The sequence below is a fragment of the Panthera pardus genome, unplaced genomic scaffold, assembly GCF_024362965.1.
Source record: "Panthera pardus isolate Hobbes unplaced genomic scaffold, ASM2436296v1 HiC_scaffold_24, whole genome shotgun sequence".
NCBI classification, from domain to species: domain Eukaryota; kingdom Metazoa; phylum Chordata; class Mammalia; order Carnivora; family Felidae; genus Panthera; species Panthera pardus.
Genome location: NW_026526810.1, coordinates 111,075,307 through 111,094,339, shown reverse-complemented (window position 1 = coordinate 111,094,339; position 19,033 = coordinate 111,075,307). Strand labels below are relative to the sequence as shown.

The 19,033-nt window shown below is 39.4% G+C and overlaps 1 protein-coding gene across 12 annotated transcripts in view; it reads left to right on the top strand.

The window, feature by feature from the left end:
* The window catches only part of ENTPD5 (ectonucleoside triphosphate diphosphohydrolase 5 (inactive)), a 48,215-nt gene extending 30,302 nt beyond the window's left edge, over nt 1–17,913 (top strand). For 10 of the 12 annotated variants that reach the window (XM_019427124.2, XM_019427125.2, XM_019427132.2 and 7 more), the window contains 10 exons: nt 2,339–2,414; nt 2,695–2,730; nt 3,348–3,436; nt 3,748–3,827; nt 4,430–4,491; nt 5,681–5,782; nt 6,948–7,088; nt 7,823–7,879; nt 11,763–11,878; nt 14,335–17,913. In XM_019427124.2, the coding sequence (XP_019282669.1) occupies nt 2,339–2,414; nt 2,695–2,730; nt 3,348–3,436; nt 3,748–3,827; nt 4,430–4,491; nt 5,681–5,782; nt 6,948–7,088; nt 7,823–7,879; nt 11,763–11,878; nt 14,335–14,421 (846 nt within the window). In that variant the 3' untranslated portion in view covers nt 14,422–17,913. The remainder of the gene's footprint in view (nt 1–2,338; nt 2,415–2,694; nt 2,731–3,347; nt 3,437–3,747; nt 3,828–4,429; nt 4,492–5,680; nt 5,783–6,947; nt 7,089–7,822; nt 7,880–11,762; nt 11,879–14,334) is intronic. The other 2 variants (XM_053889598.1, XM_053889597.1) reach the window with 1 other exon arrangement.
* Nucleotides 17,914–19,033: the final 1,120 nt, after the last annotated feature.

Sequence of the window (19,033 nt, the reverse complement as noted above, 5' to 3'; positions counted from 1 at the left end):
TGTATCTCCCTCCCTCTCTGCCCCTCCCCTGCTTGTGCGCTCTCTGTCTCTCAAAAAGGAATAAATAAACATTTTAAAAAATAAAAAAAATGTTTTAATAAAAAATTATTTTTAAAAACATGCAGACTAATAAGATTTAAATTATGTATGAAGAATATTTACAAGTAGGATCCCATTATAACAAAAATTACAACAAAAAATTATTCTATATTATCAGTGTGTAATTCAGAGCTCAAAATCCATTTTCCTTTGACTGTCAACACAGAGCATTTAAGTCCCTTGTCCAAGGACAAGCTGCCTAGCATGTTTGCATGAGAATCTGAATCCTGATTCCTTATTCATGTATTCATTTATATTCAGCATATGAGTGCTGAGCATTGGTGAGGTTACCAGGGACATGCTGCCTGGGCAAAAAATGACAGTCCGTGCCGTGATGAAACTTACATTCTGGTTGCAAGGAGACAGAAAGTAAACAACTAAACAACTCACTACAAAGTATGTCAGGTGCTGTAGATGCTATGGAGAAAGAAAAGCAAGGGAAGGCAGCTAGGGAATGCTGGTTGTCAACGTGGAGGGATGCTATTTTTAATAGGGTGGTCAGGGAAGACTGTTGATAAGATGCATTTGATCAGAGACCTGAGAAGAGTAAAGAAGCAAGCTATACAAGACATTTGTAGAAGAATATTCCAAGCTGAAGCAATAGCAGGTGAAAAGCCTAAATCAGGGAAAATGCTTGGTATATTCAAGGAACAGCATCCAGGAGGTCAATGTAGCTGGAAGGGAGTGAGTGATGGAAGTAGGAGATGAGATCAGAGAGGTGTGAGGGGTTTATTATGTAGGGCCTTAAAGGCAAGTGTAAGAACTTTCACTTTTTCTCCAAGAAGTCATTGGAGGGTCTTGAGAGGCAGCATCTGACATCTGTTTTAAAAGCACACTGTGGCTGTTGTGTTGAGAATAAACTGTGAGCAGGGGAGAAGAGTGGAGAGGACAAGAGCAGAAACTTTCTGTGTTTACTACTGTTTGCTTATCTATCTTCTCTTTAAAAACTTGTTTATAGACCACTGGGTTTTCCTGGATGAAACAGGGTCCAGAGGTCACCACATGAAGTGTTTCATCCTATCAGGAATTAAAACAGCCAGTAGACCAGAGTTCCTTCTATTCCTGTTTGGAAGTCTCCCTCTGCCTCATGATAATCATATAAAAAAAAATAAGACATAACACCCATATAATTGACCTCTATTTGTGGAGAGTCAAGAGTGTGTGAGAGATATTAATTCCCATTTCCTAAAATAGGATAAATAAGTCTAGACCTGGGGTCTCTGGACTCTTGAGGCCTCAGCCATGTGCCAGAATCTAACAGGGGCTGAGAGCAGAGTACTCCAGCCCGTGGACATGAGTCCTCTTTACCTGCAAGGGCAAAGACCTGCAGAATTTGATGGGAGAGCAGAAGAAATGTTTCTGTAGCCTCAGGAGCTGCCCAGGCCCAACTCTTCTCTACCATCCGTTTATCTTGTCATCTAAGAAATGAAGTGGGAAAAGGTCCTCTTAGCCTCCAGTGTGCCCAGGCAAAATTAATAAGGTGTTTTTTTAAAAAAATTACAGGATCCTAATTTGAGCTGAGTCAAATGTATGCCCTTTCTTAGGTCCAGTTCACCTATAAATGTAGACAGCGGTTGAGATTTACTTATTTTTTAAAAATTTTTATGTTTATTTTTGAGAGAGAGCATGAGCAGGGGAGGGGCAAAGAGAGAGGGAGACAAAGGATCCAAGCAGGCTCTGTGCTGTCAATACAGAGCCCAGTGTGAGGCTCAAACTCACAAACCTTAAGATCCTGACCTGAGCTGAAGTCAGACACTTAACCCACTGAGCCACCCAGGTTCCCCTGGTTGAGATTTACTTTAAAGTCAGAGTAATCCCTGTGTTTTTGTTTTTACAAGAAACCGACAATGGTTTGTGTAGTTCCCTTCTCTGGTTTTTTAGAGAAAAGGAATGAGTTCTGCTAGGGGTGCCTGGGTGGTTTAGTCAGTTAAGCGTCCAACTTCGGCTCAGCTCATGATCTCAGGGGTTGTGAGTTCGAGCCCCACATTGGGCTTTCTGCTGTCAGCACAGAGCCAATCTCAGAGTCCTCTTTGGATCCTCTGTGCCCCTTTCTCTGCCCCTCCTCTGCTCATTCTCTCTCTCTTTCAAAATAAATAAATAAACTTAAAAAAAATAAATGTGTTCTAAAATTTTATTTAGGGAAATGAAGAGTTTAGTTTTCTAAACCTTATACGATATAGCCAAAGTATGGAAATCTTTATTGCATTAGGGAATCCAGGTTTTTTCCCTTTTTCTTTAGGTAAGAGAAATCTTCAAGAAGTCACCTTTCCTGGTACCAAATGACAGTGTTAGCATCATGGATGGATCTTATGAAGGTGGGAGAGGTGTTAGTACATGTTCTGGGGGGAGCGGGCCAGGGTTAATAAATATTTTGATTAAAGGAACTGGGAACAGAGGTGGAGGTGCTGAAGTAAAAGGAACTAAATGAGGAGAAACACACAAGGAGGGATGGGATGACAGGAAATTGAAGGACAGGGAGAAGGAATACGTGTTTTAGACACAAAATTTAGAGAAAAAAAAAAACAAAACTGGGGTCGAGGAAAATTAGGGAAAAATGCTCTTGAGATGTAATCCTTGTTTTTCTCTGTCTTTCAGGTATATTAGCTTGGGTTACTGTGAATTTTCTGACAGGTAATACATTCTCAAGTTTATTCAGAGATATTAACTGGGTTTCACATGAGGGTCCGAGCAAAAAAAATCCCATTTTGCTTGTATTGTGCTTTAAAAAAAAAGAAAGGAGTTTAAAAAAAAAAAAATAATAAAAAAAAAAAAAAAAAAAAAAAGGGGGCGCCTGGGTGGCTCAGTCGGTTAAGCGTCCGACTTCGGCTCAGGTCATGATCTCGCGGTCCATGAGCTCGAGCCCCGCGTCGGGCTCTGTGCTGACAGCTCAGAGCCTGGAGCCTGTTTCAGATTCTGTGTCTCCCTCTCTCTCTGACCCTCCCCCGTTCGTGCTCTGTCTCTCCCTGTCTCAAAAATAAATAAACGTTAAAAAAAAAAATGTTTAAAAATAAAAAAAAAGAAAGGAAGGAAAGAAACTATAAGAAGTTACTGTTTATACCTGTCTTCAAGGCCTCAGCTACAGCAAGAATCCTTCTAGGTTAGCGTTCACCTATACCCTTCGGGGCCAGGGAGCAGTGGAATACTTATGAAACACCTGCAATATACAAGAGCAGGACAGAGATTGCAGACAGAGGAGTGTTGAGCTGTCCGGGAAGCAGAAGATATTCAGAGCTGGCTCTCATTCACAGGTCAGCTGCATGGCCAGAGCCGGGAAACTGTGGGGACCCTGGACCTCGGGGGGGCCTCCACCCAAATCACATTCCTACCCCAGTTTAAGGTGAGTCATTTATATGAAGGCCTGGTTAGCAACCCACTTGGCAAGCATATCATGGTGCCAAGAAAGTGGTACCCCATTTTAGGACAGCAGCTCTACCACAAATAGTCTGAGTGGAGTCAGTTAATAACTGGGTGTACTTCCCCTTGCTCCCTCATTGTTCAGAGTCCCTTTGATTCCTCCATCCCTTTGAGATTAGCAGCTTAGTCTGTGTTTCTTTTCTGATTTCTTGGGGGAGGGACAGGGATGGTGGTGGTAACACCTCCAAATGCTTGCAGATCCTGAATAGTCTTTTTGCTTTTTCTGATTTGCAGAAGACCCTGGAACAAACCCCTAGGGGCTACCTCACTTCATTTGAGATGTTTAACAGCACTTATAAGCTCTATACACATAGGTGAGGAGGGGGACATGGAGGAATAATATTTCATGTTGTATGATTCTCCTAACTTTCCAAAGCATTTTCACATCTGTTACTGCATCTGACCAGCCTCACAAAGTTTTTGCCAATCCGCAAAGGTCTAATAACTGAAACCATAGCTCAAGGACCCAAGAGATTTCTCCATTCTTGGCCTCAGAAGTGTATAACTTAAAGAGTTAAAAGTTTTCTGTAGAGAGAACTCTTGGAGAAACTTCAGCCAAAGCTCTGTACCAATTCCTTTGAGTTTGCTTTCAGATGTTCTAAATCTGGCCGTGGATTTGATCACACTGGGGCTGGAAGCTAAGATAATGAGAGCTTTTCTGGGGATGGTTCCCAAGGTCAGACTGTACGAAGTGTCACTATCTCTGGCCTTTAAATCATAGGCATGGAAAGTTCTGGATGGCCTTGATCTAAACTGCAGAAATTACCACTTGTCCACACAAGATGAAGAGGTTGCAGAGAACGAGGTTTTCCTCCCTCAGAGGGAGACACAGAAACCATGCTACTTTGGAAAGAGGTAGCTTTAGGTTGGAGAGCTTCAGGACCAACATGAAATTAGTCAATCCTATATTTTACAGTTACTTGGGATTTGGATTAAAAGCTGCAAGACTAGCAACCCTGGGAGCCCTGGAAACAGAAGGTTCGTCTGGGTACCTGTGTGGTTGGGGTATGGTGAGAGTGACATCAGTATTCAGCTTGCCTTTCCCCTTTCTTGACAGTGATTCTGTGGAGGAAAGCTTTACGCCAAATTAGGAAGCATGTGTTATATACTGGACCTGATAATAGCAAATTCCTTTTCTACTTTATGTTGTGTTCAGTAGTTTTGGTATATATTATTAGCCATTTCTGGAATGAAGGCTATATATATAGGGGGAACAGCCTGTGACCAGAAGGTTGAAGTGTGCAGAAATTCAAGGTTTGAAGAGTGAATTTGGCAGAAGCTTTTTCAAGCCCTTAGTTTTACGTGGGGGGTGCAGAAAGCAGTCCACTTGCAAGAAGCACCCACTGCAAGGGTGCAGTCCACTTGCAAGATGGAGTAACTGAACAACTTTATTCATCTCTTTCAACGTGGTTGAACATTTAAGATCTCAGCTTTTGGGGTCAGGTAGAACTGGCTTCAGCCAGCTTTTTGATTTTGGGCAAGTTAGCTAACCTTTCTGTGCCTCTTTCCTCCCTTTATCTGAGATTTTGCATTTAATGTACTTTCTATGGTGCCTGCCTGGCTCGCAGTAAACTATTACTGTGAGAAGAGTAGAAGCGAATTTTTTACCTTTTTAAAAGTTTTTTTAAAAAAATTCTTTTTTTAATGTTTATTTATTTGGGGGGGGGGAGGGGCAGAGAGAGAGGGAGACATAGAATCCGAAGCAGGCTCCAGGCTCTGAGCTGTCAGTATAGAGCCCGACACAAGGCTCGAACCCACAAACCATGAGATCATGACCTGAGATGAAGTCGGAGCTTAACTGACTGAGCCACCCAGGTGCCCCTACCTTTTTTTTTTTAGAAAGGAGGGAACATATTCCATTGTAGGTTTGGGTTTCTTTGAGATGTGATAAAAACCATGAACCTTTCTGCCAAATACACATATGCACAAAAATTTATAGTTTCAGGAGGTTCACCAACCCCACAAAGCCCATCTATGAACCCTGAGTTAAGAATTCCTGTCATAGGACCCAGTCATGGAACTACCTACTTTGGTAATTCCTTTCAACTTTACTGTCTTCTTGCATTTGTGTGTGCATGTGTCTTTCACACATTCTATCTCTCTGTCTCTCTCTCTCTCACACATACACACACCCTTGCTTCTTACTTCGTGGTCTGGCTTCTTTCAGGGATTGATGGACACACTTTCCGAAGTGCCTGTCTACCAAGATGGTTGGAAGCAGAGTGGATCTTTGGGGGCGTGAAATACCATTATGGTGGCAACAAAGAAGGCAAGTGATGTGTTTTCACTGGTTGAAATTACCTTTACAGTAGAAGTCTGGAAAAGTCCCACAGGAGATGTTTTTCAGAACTTAAGAGAGGCTTGTCTTTTCTAGGGACTCATTCCAAATAGATCTTGGTATGCCTTTAAGGAATAGTATGAAGTGACAGTGAACAAGGCACTATCTCTCTGTCCTGCTCTTTCCCTGCCCAAGTGTTGTAGACCCATTAGAAGCCTGTTCTTAACCTAGGTCTGATGCCCTCAGCAAGGAGGAACACTATTTCAAATTCAGTTAATGTTTAGCTTTTTATTTTATTTTTTTACTTAAAAAAAATTTTTTTAAACATTTATTTATTTTTGAGACAGAGAGCATGAACAGGGGAGGGTCAGAGAAAGAGGGAGACACACAATCTGAAACAGGCTCCAGGCTCTGAGCTGTCAGCACAGAGCCCGACGTGGGGCTCGAACCCACGGACCGCGAGATCATGACCTGAGCCAAAGTCGGACACTTAACCGACTAAGCCACCCAGGAGCCCCTTTTTTTACTTTTTTAAAGTTTATTTTTTAAGTGTATTTATTTTGAGAGAGACAGAAACAGCATGAGCATGAGAGGGGCAGAGAGAGAAGGAGAGAAAGAGAATCTCAAGCAGGCTCAACACTGCTAGCACAGGACCTGATGCAGGGATTGATCTCATGATCTGAGCCAAAATCAAGAGTCAACCTCTTAGCCAACTGAGCCAGCCAGGCGCCCCATTGTTTAGCTTTTTAAATAATATTATATACATTTAAAACTGAGACCATGAGAAAAAGAATTCATCTCAGGTATTATAAAAAGCAGAGACCTTAAAGTCAAGATAAAAAACTCAATTTTTCCCGTGAAGGAAGCAGGTGAGCCTTCTGGATGCTCCTCATGAATACCATGGCATGTAAGGCTAGGCAGTAGCTTCAGGTTAGGTATGGCTATTTTGGTGAACACAGGTTAGGGAGGGGAGCTGCCATGGGGAAGCAGGTACCTTTCCTCCAGAGTGACAGGACTGTGGAAGTTTGCTCAGCTTTGTAAGCCCTTTGTCCTCAGCCCCAGCATCTGCTTTCATTGATCCTCCTGCTGTTTCTTTGTTGGCTCCAGAGAGCTCTTATTTTTCTCACATTGTGCCTGTACACTCTTGCCCTGGCAGGGGAAATGGGCTTTGAGCCCTGCTACACTGAAGTGCTGAGGGTGGTCCAAGGAAAACTTCACCAGCCAGATGAGGTCCAGAGAAGTTCCTTCTATGCTTTCTCTTACTATTATGATCGTGCTGTTGACACAGACATGATTGGTAAGTTTACTCCAGGTATCAGTCTAGGGAGGAAGCTGGGCAAACCTGTGGTGGGGAAGGGAAAGGGAGAAAAGGAGAATTTTAAATGCTTCATCATGAGTGATCACCTTACTTCTTCTCCATTGCTGGCTATTGAATGACCTTAGTCACTGCAATGGAAGGATGAATATGATTTAGAATCTTTTGGAGCTGGAAAGTGGCCTAAGCAAATACATATGAAATCTTTTTTTTTTTTTTTTACATTTTTATTGAGGTATAATCAACATAAAATGTGAATATTTAAAGTGTATAATTTATTGTTTTGACATATGTGTATACCCATTAAGCCATCAACAAATTCAAAATAATATATCCATTACCCCAAAAAGTTTTCTCCTCCCCCTTTATAACTTTTATTTTCTTATCACAATAGTACTGCTTTTTGTTGGTTCTGTGAATGAATGTATGTATGTGATCTGTCATGGCCTGAGATATGAGTTAATTTCCTATTTTCTGGGTTTTTTTAATAGGTCATTTTTTATTGTGGTTAAATATACATAGAATAATTATAAATGAATTAGACCACATAGATTGTGTTGTATGGATATGTCATGTTTGTTTATCCCATCTTATAATGTTGGAAATTTTACTTCTAGTAAAAATTTACTTTAGTTTTTCATTATTATAAATTTCACTAGGATGAATTTCCTTGTTTCCTTGAAGGCTTTTTGACATCAGCTACTGTTTCATTTTAGATTATGAAACAGGGGGTGTTTTAAAAGTTGAAGATTTTGAAAGAAAAGCAAGGGAAGGTAAGTGCCAGTGGGAACCCTTGAAGGCGAGTCCATGAGGCTGTGCCTGCCAACTCTAATGACCTTAAAGTGACCCAAAGCACCACAGTCAGCAGAAAGCCGCTCAGAAGGCTGGTTTCATGTTTTTGCCAGGAGTTAAAAGCATCAAGTGGCATAGAAAACCATGGGAATACAAGAAGCTTTGGGGAAATGATGAAAACCTTTTCTTCTTTCTATATTTCTTCCTTTCTTCCTTTTTCCCCCCTATTATTGAAGTATAATTGACATACAATTTTATATCAGTTTTAGGTGTACAACATATAGATTCAACAATTCTGTACATTACCCAGTGCTCACCACGATAATATACTCATGATCTGTCTCCGTACAGCATTATTATAGTGCTATTGAGTGTATTCCCTGTGGTGTAATTTTCATCTCTGTGACTTATTTATTTTACGGCTAGAATTTTGTACCTCTTAATCTCCTTCATCTATTTTGCCCATTCCCCCACCCATCTCCCCTCTGGCAACAACCAGTTCTGTCTATTTAAGAGTTCAGTTTTTTCTTTATTTGTTCATTTGTCTTGGGTTGTTTTGAATTCTACATATAAGTGAAATCATGTAAGTGAAATCATATCTGTGTGACTTAGCATAATACCCTCTAGGTCTGTTCATGTTGTCCCAAGTGGCAAGATATTCTTTTTTTATGGCTGAGTACTATTCCATTGGTGTGTGTGCACGCACACACCACCTCTTCTTTATCCATTTATCTACCAGTGGACACTTGGGCTGCTTCCATAAGTTGGCTGTTGTAAATAATGCTACAGTATATACAGGGGTGCTTATATCTTTTTGAATTAGTGTTTTCATTTTCTTTGGGTAAATAAGCAGTAAAAGAATTACTAGATCATATGGTATTTCTATTTTTAATTTTTTGAGGAACCTCCATACTATTATCCACAGTAGCACTGCCAGTTTACATCCCTACCAACAGTACATGAGGGTTCCCTTCTCTCTGCATCCTTGCTAACACTTTTATTTCTTTTTTGATATTAGCCATTCTGATTGGTGTGAAGTGATACCTCATTATGGTTTTGATATGCATTTCCCTGATGATGAGTTATGTTGAGCATCTTTTCTTTTTTCTTTTCAAATTTTAATTTAAACTCTAGTTAATTAACATATACAGTGCAATATTGGTTTCAGGAGTAGAATTCAGGGATTCATCACTTACATACAACACCCCGTCCTCATCGTAATAAGTGCCCTCCTTAGTATCCATCACCCATCTAGCCCATCCCCCACCCACCTCCCTCCATCAACCCTCTGACCCATAAAAGTCTCTTATGGTTTGTTTCCCTCTCTCTTTTTTTTTTACCCTCTCCCATATGTTCATCTGTTGTGTTTTTTAAGTTCCACATATAAGTGAAATCCTATGATATTTGTCTTTTTCTGACTGACTTACTTCACTTAGCGTACTACTCTCTAGCTCCATCCATGTCATTATAAATGGCAAGATTTCATTCTTTTTGATGGCTGAGTAATACTCTATTATATACATGTGAGATATATATATATATATATATATATATATATATATATATATATATATATATATCTCACATATATATCACATCATCTTTATCCACTCATAGGTCAGTGGACATTTGGGCTGTTTCCATAATTTGGGTATTGTAGATAATGCTGCTATGAGATTGGGGTGCATGTATCCCTCCGAATTAGTATTTTTGTATTCTTTGGGTAAATACCTAGGAGTACAACTGCTGGATCATAAGGTAGTTCTATTTTTAACCTTTTGAGGAACCTCTATACTGTTGTCCAGAGTGGCTGCACCAGTTTGCATTCCCACCCTTCCTCTGCATCCTTGCCAACAGTTGTTATTTCTTGTGTTGTTAATTTTAGCCATTCTGACAGGTGTGAGTTATCTCATCATGGTTTTGATTTGTATTTCACTGATGAGCGATGTTGAGCATCTTTTCATGTGTCTGTCAGCCATCTGGATGTCTTCTTTGGGAAAATGTCTATTCATGTCTTCTGCCCATTTCTTAACTGGATTATTTGGTGTTTGGGTGTTGAGTTTGATAAATTCTTTATAGATTTTGGATACTAACCCTTTATTGGGGATGTCATTTGCAGGTATCTTCTCCCATTCTGTAGGCTGCCTTTTAGTTTTGTTGATTGTTTCCTTCACTTATCTTGATGAAGTCCCAATAGTTCATTTTTGCTTTTGTTTCCCTTGCCTCTTGCAACATGTCTAGTAAGAAGTGAGCATCTTTTCACGTGTCTGTTGGATATCTGTATGTTTTCCTTGGAAGAATGTCTATTCAGTTCCTTTGCCCATTTTCTTTTTCAAATAGTTTAGTATAGATGTATTTCTCCTAAAGTGGATAATATAAGCAAATTATACTTTTTTGTACAATTCACATATTGCATGAAATACTAAAACATAAATTTTAGACATTTGAAAATTATATGGAAATATGACTACATGTGATAAAATTAGATTATTTAGACAAGTTTTAAGATTGAGACTGCATTAAAAATGATGGTAGAGGTTGACGTGATTGAAAATAAAAAAATTTGTATATGGGAAAAGGCATCATCTATAAAGTTAATGGATGGAATAATAAACTTAACATTATTTGCAGCATTATAAATAGATAATAAAAATAAAATAGGTAAAGGCTAATAACACTAGCATGTAAAACAGTCCTAAAATTATGAACACTTTATATATAAAAGTTAATATCAAACTGTATTAAATCGTCACTAAAGAAAAATAAGCTGTATCTGTTTTCTTTTTTTTAATGTTTATTTTTGAGAGGGGGGGGAGGGGAGGGGCAGAGGAGAGGCACACACAGAATCCAAAGTAGACCCTAGGTTCTGAGTTGTCAGCACAGAACCTGACGCAGGGCTCGAACTCAGAACCAGGAGATCATGACCTGATCCAAAGTCGGATGCTTAACCCACTGAGCCACCTAAGAACCCTGTTGTATCAGTTTTCTATTGCTGTGATATCAAGTTACCATAAATGGAGTGCCTTTGCCCATTTTTAAATAGGATTGTCTGTTTCTTTGTTGTCGAGTTAAGTTCTTTATGTATTTTGGATACAGCCCCTTACTGGGCGTACCATTTGCAAATATCTTCTATTCAGTAAGTTGCCTTTTTGTTTTGTCAATGGTTTCCTTTGCTTTGCAAAAGGTTTTTAATTTGATGTAGTCCCAAGAGTTTATTTTTGTTTTTGTTTCCCTTGCCTGGGGAGATATATCCATAAATATGTTGCTAAGGCCCGTGTCCAAGAGATTCCTGTCTGTTTTGTTTTAAGAGTTTTACAGTTTTAGGTCTCACATTTAGGTATTTAATCTAGTTTGAGTTTATTTTTATGTATGGTGCTCTTCCTTTTTTTTTTTTTTAAATTGAAATAGTGTTATCAGTGTTAATGAAATACTGAGCACCAAAATATATGGGAAATAGCCACAAGGGCTTCTTTGAGAGCATCCATGGAAATACAGATAAATGCTCTTATCCACTGGCCCCAAAGTAGGGCTACTGGTATTTCTCTGTCTTCTGGGCCTTAGCATTAATAATAGGTAAGGGACTTAGTTGAATTAAGCCCCAACAACAGGTAATAGAAATTTAGCAAATAAACCAGGATCCCAGGCACCTTTGAGTAAAGAAGATGTGACATCAGAAATGTGCAAATTCTTAAGCACCGTGGCCTTACAGAGGTTGTTAGTGCACAGTTGTAGTCTTTAAGACTCCCAGGTGCTAGCCAAATGGAGAATTCTGCTTTGCTTATCCTAAGTGTGTATTTTGAGAAAATTCTACACTTGTCAGTTAGCCTCAAACTTGAATTCCACTCTTCACTCTCTCCCTTTCAGTGTGTGATAACTTGGAAAACTTCGCCTCAGGCAGTCCTTTCCTATGCATGGATCTCAGTTACATCACAGCCTTGTTGAAGGATGGCTTTGGCTTTGCAGACAGTACTGTCTTACAGGTAAGAGAGATGGTACTGAAATCATGTAACAGTCTACTTATTTGGGAATTAGGAAGATTTAAGAACTTGTTTAGTAATAAAAGTGGCTGCAGGTGGAATTATGAGGTGTTTATGTTAGGGCTATGGACAAGGCACTCTGCAAGACACCATGAATGTGGGAAACTAGCTTGATGGAATGGTAACTTTTTTTTTTTTTTTTAAATGTTTTCATTTATTTTTGAGAGAGACAGAGCATGAGCGGGGGAGGGGCAGAGAGCGAGGGAGACACAGAATCTGAAGCAGGCTCCAGGCTCTGAGCTGTCAGCACAGAGCCCAACGTGGGGCTCAAACCCATGAGCTGTGAGATGATGACCTGAGCTAAAGTCGGACGCTTAACCGACTGAGCCACCCAGGCTCCCTGATGCAATGGTAACTTCTAAGTATGTTCCCAGGCAAGCTATCCTAGGGGTCACAGAGCAGAAAGGCTTGCATCCCAAATTAAGGTGCCCAAGTCACATGGTTTATTGAATCAAATTCAAAACTCAGGGCAAGAAGCAAAGGGAAAGAAATAGGATAGGTGAGAACATATAGGATAGGGTGGAAATGGGCAGGCTGGAAATGCCATACTTCTTAATTCCTGGGTTCATATGTCCTGCATCTCTCTCTCTCTGCTGATAGTGCAGTTGTAAGTACTAGAGCTGATCAAGGGGGTACAAGGACAGAAGGTGCCTGGGTTTGTCACACAAATTTGCTCTATTCGGAGAGGCAGAGGGGCAGGTACAATGGCTAGTAGCATTCACTCATTACCCTATTACATGGTTTTATTCGGCAGAGGACAAAAGGATGTCACCAGTGAGTGGCTTATTCAAGTTCTCATTAATGTTGAGTGCTTTGTGTATATGTAGTATGTCCTATATATTTTATATGTGCCTCATATATTTAGTGCCTCTTGAATCTTGTGTCCCTTTTTGTCCTGCTGTCTCTGTCCATTTGTTTAGGTACATGCAGGCTCCATTTCGTAGTAACTTATTTATCTATTCTAAACACATCTTATATGTTTTATCCATCCCATTTGTTTTCTTGTCTTCTGTACCATAATTGTATAATTGTACATTATGGTTACAAAGATGATTAAAATGAAATCTTGTCCTCAAATAGCATATAATCTATTAAAGGAGATGTGACACAAATATAAGTACGACACAGGCAACTTTGTAGTTTGGGGTCAAATAAGTAGGCCGTACTTTGTTTTTGAAGTGCCCTTGCGGGGGTGCCTGGGTGGCTCAGTCAGTTAAACGTTCAACTTTGACTCAGGTCATGATATCACAGCTCGTGAGTTCGAGCGCCACGTTGGGCTCTGTGCTAATATCTCAGAGCCCAGAGCCTGCTTCAGATTCTGTGTCTCCCTCTTGGCCCTTCCCCTGCTCACGTGCATACACGCTCACTCTCTCTCAAAAATAAATAAACATTGAAGTACCCTTGCTTGCATCATTTCCCCTTCCTGTTTCCTCAATTCCAGATGAGTTTATATTGCCCTATTTCTTGTGTTACACAGATTTCATAAACTCATAAACTTTGTACTAAGGTATTTGGATTTCATGTGTTGTATCTGACAAGAATATTGGCATTTAAGTTACTTAACAAAGAATTACTTGCTAGTAGAATGTAGATTTCATCTGGTCAACAAAGAAGGATTGTGTCATAAGAAATTAGTCCTAGAAAAAAAGACTAAAACCAATCCACTGGTCTCCAAACTTTTTTGTGTGTGGTGTTATCAGTAGTGGCATTATTGTTTAACAAAAGATACAGAATGACAGTAAAATTAATCAAAGTGGAGCTATCTGGTTGAAGTGGAGGAATGAGGCCTGGAAGGATCAGCATTTGGCCTCCTTTTCTCCTTTGAAGCACTTCCAAGAACTTCTAAGATTCTGAAGAAAACAATTTGATAAATACTAATCTGATCTTCTTTTATGTATTGGAAGAAATCAGGCTTAAACATTTGCCCAAAGTCACTGAACTGATTGAGACACAACCTGGCCTAGAATGCCTTAAATGCCTTGGTTGGTTATTAATTAGTGCTTAAGAAAATTCAGTTGTTTATAAACTATGAATTGTGAAGTTTAATATGTTCTTTCCTACCCCTAAATTGATTCCTGCCTCCTGTTGTATTTTGTTTCGGGATTAGGGAAAAGAATTCAAAAGCCTGTTTGTCTAAAAGGTCCTGTCTAGAAGGCCTGGGTAAGACCACTTCCAAGCCAGAAGATTCAGAGATCAGATTGGCAGGTGTAGGGGCAATAAGCCACGGCAAGAGGGAAACCTTATAGAGAGTGGTAGTGGGAAGCCTCCAAAGACTGGCTACTCCAAATTTTACCTTGATTTGGCCATGTGTGATCTTTGTAGATATTCTCTGCCTGTGTCATGCTTGCCAGAGTTGAAAATGAAATAAAAATGTGAACTTTTTTTTTTCTACTCAACAGCTCTCAAAGAAAGTGAACAACATAGAGACAGGCTGGGCCTTGGGGGCCACCTTTCACCTGCTGCAGTCTCTGGGGATCTCCCACTGAGGCCAGGCCCTTCTTCTGAGGATTGCATTTGCCAACAACCTTTTTAAAGGTAGAAGGAGAGAGGACTCAGTCATGTTCTGAGCTAGTCTGAGGATAGCCTGGACTGAAGCCCAGCAGCTCAATTCATCAGGAGGAAGGAGCTTTTGGAGACAGGTCTTGCCCTTGAGTCTGGAGATTTGGGTCTAATTAATTCTGTATATCTAATGTGAACTCTTGACCTTACCACTCTGCTTGCACAGCTGGCACCAGAGTCTAAATCTTTGAGATTCTTTGTGTGTCACAGCCAAAAGGAAAAGCTTTGAAATTAACCTTGGAGAGCCCAGGGACAGGTCCCTGGGAACCAAAGAAAAATCTCATTTCAGCCCTTTGAGTGCCTCATTCCTTTGAACGTATTAATTTTCCTCTTAACACGCTACACTAAGCCCACTGATTGCAATCCCATGACCTATCAACACCAGTAATTTTTCCTCCTCCCTACACATTGCCACGTCCCACCCTCTTTCCACTCACCTCCCCTAAAAACAAAAACAAAAACAAAAACCTGGTTTATGCTTTTCATGTGTAACTCCAAGGGAGAGAAAAGGTAACATATCTGAAATTGTGTGATCCTGCTTTGTGCCAGTTCTTGGCAAGATAGAGAGCAACTCCTCACTGTGCAGACCCCAGCCTAAAAAAGGAGTCTATTTGATCTCTAGGGACAAGGTTTGGGAGAGTGTGGCTCCCTTGAATAGACCTTCTCTTAATCAGGCAATCCTGGGATTAATTAACATATCCAACTTTATAGGAATGTATGTGTATTCAGTGCCAGTTCCTCCTCCCAGGAAAATGTGTTTATAGTTAATTTCTCATCCTAAATGAGTTTTCTTTGTATTTCTAAGAAATTCATCTACTCTGGCTTTTGGTCTGTGCTCAGATGCCTTTGGCTGTGCTGTGCAAGGGTCTCTAGATTTGGGTCACAGCTCCTTGCAATTTGCCCTTTTACTCTCTCCGTTTGTAGTCATATCTCTTTCTGCTCTGACCCTGATAATTTTAGCTAACTTCCTCTAAATTATTTTTTAGTTCCAGGGTTTCTGGTACCTTTCTTGATGGTACCTAATATTTGATTTGGTTGGCCATTTTGGCCCACATCAGTACGGTGGATTCTCTTTTTGTTTGAGTGTTGAGAGCTCTTGATTTTGTGAATTATTTCCCCTAAAATTAATTATCTTTTCTTGTGTGTGTGTAGTGGTGGCGGGGTGGGGGTTGTTTTTTGTTTTTTTTACAGGATCATCATCTGCTTCTTATCTACCCACTCAAGTGCTCTTAGACTTCAAAGATCTTTGTATAGTCTGGCTCCTTTACCTTAGCTCTTTGCTTCCAGCTTCTTTCTAACAAAGTTTGCATGTCCCCAAACTTGTAGTCTTCACAGTAGACTCTTTCAGCTCTTTCAAACAAGTGTTAAATATACCTGGCCCTCACACTAGTTCCTGGGGAAACTTATTTCTTAGTCATTCCATTGAGTCAATAAATATTTAACATCTGATATGTGCAAGTAGGCAAATTTCTATATCCTCATCCCCCAAATTTTGTTTTTTAATTCAATGTGGAATTTCTTCAGATACTTCTTTTATTATACTGAGGTCACTTTTATACCTACTGTCTTCCTCAAAAGATGCTACATAATTAAATAGAATCTTTAGAAAGTTGAAAACTACCAAAGATAAAACCCAGTCTTCTGCCCATTGCAGAATTCCCTGAACATTTCCAATTGGTTATCATTCATCTTCTGTTTAGGCATGTGTTTGGACAGCTTATTCCATTTTTGGACTTTGCTGATGTTAAAAGAAAATCTCTTTTATATTGAGCTGAAATTAGCTATCTTCTCAGTGGTCTTAGATCTGCTCTGATCTCTCCTTCCACAGCCTTTCAATCTTTGGAGAAAACTTCCAAGTCCTTTATGGTATCTTCTTTAACATACCATATGGCTTCTTTTCAAAAAAAAAAAAAAACAAAAAACAGGGTGCTGGAACCAGTCATCATACACTAAATGTTGTTCCATATAATTAGGGAGAGAGACTGTTTCCTCTAGTAGAAACCAAGTTTTCCCAAGAGGTAAGCTGTGTTCACTAGACTCATCCAGCTTGATGGGGCTGGAGAGGTAAGATTCCATGGTCTTTAGCACCACAGCTTGTCTGTGAGGCTTATAAATAGGAGCCAAGTATTGTTCACCCAACTCCTTTGGTCATCCCAGATACCTTCAGAAATCTGTAGGTAGAAATCAGTAGATGCAATAGTATTCCAGAAGTGTATCTACATATATTCTGATTCCCTTGATGAGAACATCTGGACAATTAATTTATCCAGTTTAGGAGCAACTTGGAATAAGAATTTTTATTTCTTAGAAAAAAATTTTCTATAATGTCCTTTCTGCCCCTTAGTGTACCTTTTGGGCCTCTTATTGAGGGGTCATATAGAGTCTAATGTTGCTGGTTAAGTTTCCTTTCTCTAAATGTGTAAGATTTCAAACACTAAGGACATGGCCTGGCACATAATGAATGTTGTGTTGTTACATCATCATCATATGAAGAACATCTTCTGTGGGTCGTGGAGGTTTACAAGATGTGCCTTAAAATTCTTCCTGCCCTGCCTGATTTGGTTGGTGTATTTTTGGAGTCCACGTTCTCCTTACCTGGGCTACCTTTCCATTTTTTGTGAAAGATGATCTTTTTTCCCTATGGTGACCTTTCTGGACCCTGCTAGTACTCACACAGCTTTTCACAGTAACTGCCCTATTCCATTCTGGCCATATTTTTCCTGAGATTACAGGAAGTTTCATGACTGTCACTTTCTTTAGTATCTTTACAAATTTTCTGCATTCGCCTGTAAAGCTCCCCCTGTGTTAACAAGTTTCTCATCCCTTCAAAAATTATTCCCAAGAATAGCTTAGTTTGGTTCAAAAGCAGACGGTTTCTTCTCATTTCATCTTCAAATCGGACTTTTGGGCAAGATATTTTTTACAGTGTACAAATAACAATGGATGCACAAATCTATAAAAGGATTCTCTGGGACCATGAAGTGAGCTTTTCGAAAACCCAGAGCAAGACACCCTTTCTCCCACAGGTCAGCCACTAGTCTACAACCAAACATGTATGTGATTCTGCTGCTAATTGACTTTCCCCTTTGACCTGGTTCCTGAGGTCTTCAAACCTGTGCAATTATTTATTGTTTTATTACTGAACAGACAATGGTGTCCCAGAGAGGAACCATAAATAAAATTGAATTCTGGTGCTGTGATAAGGAAGTAATTAACATTAAGAAGATTTTTTTTTTTTTTCAGGAAGTCCGGTGTGCACCTTTAACCAAGGTTAAAGCAATTTAATTTGCATTGTTAGGGATTTTGAAACAGCAGTTGTAACAAAAATGCATGAATTGGGTATTTTTAATTTTTATCTTAATCAGAAAGCAATTGTGTAAATTTATGACCAGCATTAAAAAGAATTACATAAATCTTTATTATATAAGTTTCTGGTGTGTAGCTTTATAATTCGTCTGTGTATGCTACCAAGTGATCACCACCACAAACCTAGTCACCGTACCATCGACCACCTCCTCCTCTGGTAACCACTGGTCTATTCTCTATAAGGTTTTTATTTTGTTTGCCCTTTTGTTTTTTGAGATCCACATACGAGTGAAACTGACTTTTCTCCAGTATACGTGTTCTTGGCTCCTTTGTGGTAAAATAATTGCCCCAGTATGTGTGGGTTTATTTCTGGGCTCTCAGTTCTGTTCCATTTGATCTCTGTGTCTGTTTTTGTACCCATACCATGCTGTTTTGATTATTACAGCTTTGTAGTTTGAAATAGTTTGAAATCAGGGAGCTTGATACCTCCAGCTTTGTTCTTCTTTCTCAAGATTGCTTTGGCTATTCGGGATCTTTTGTAGTTCCATACAAATTTTAGAATTATTTGTTCTAATTCTGTGAAGTATGCCATTGGAATTTTAAGAGCTATTGCATTGAATCTGTAGATGCCTTTGAGTTGTGTGGGCATTTTAGTATTAATTCTCCTAATCCATAAGCACAGAACAGCTTCCCTTTGTGTCTTCAGTTTCTTTCATCAGTGTCTTATAGTCATAAGTGTCTAGGTCTTTCACCTCTTTGATTAAATTTATTCATAGGTATTCTTTTTGATGCAGTTGTAAATTGCAAATGGAATTGTTTTTTTAACTTCTTCTGATGCTTTATTCTTAGTGTGTAGAAACACCACAGATTTCTGTGCATTGATTTTACATCCTGCAGCTTGACTGAATTTTTTAGTTCTAGCAGTTTTCTGATGGGGTCTTTAGGGTTTTCTATGTATAGTATCATGTCATCTGCAAATAGTTTTACTTCTTCCTTTCTGATTTGGCTGCCTTTTCTCTTGATTAATTGGTGTGGCTAGGACTTCCAGTACTGTATTGAAAAAAAGAGGTAAGAATGGGCATTCTTGTCTTGTTCTTAGATGAAAGGCTTTCAACTCTGCACTGTTGAGTATGATGTTAGCTATATGATTGTCATATATGGCCTTTATTGTGTTAAGTTACGTTCCCTACTGTACCTACTTCATTAAGAGTTTTGTTTTTCATTGTTTGCTTA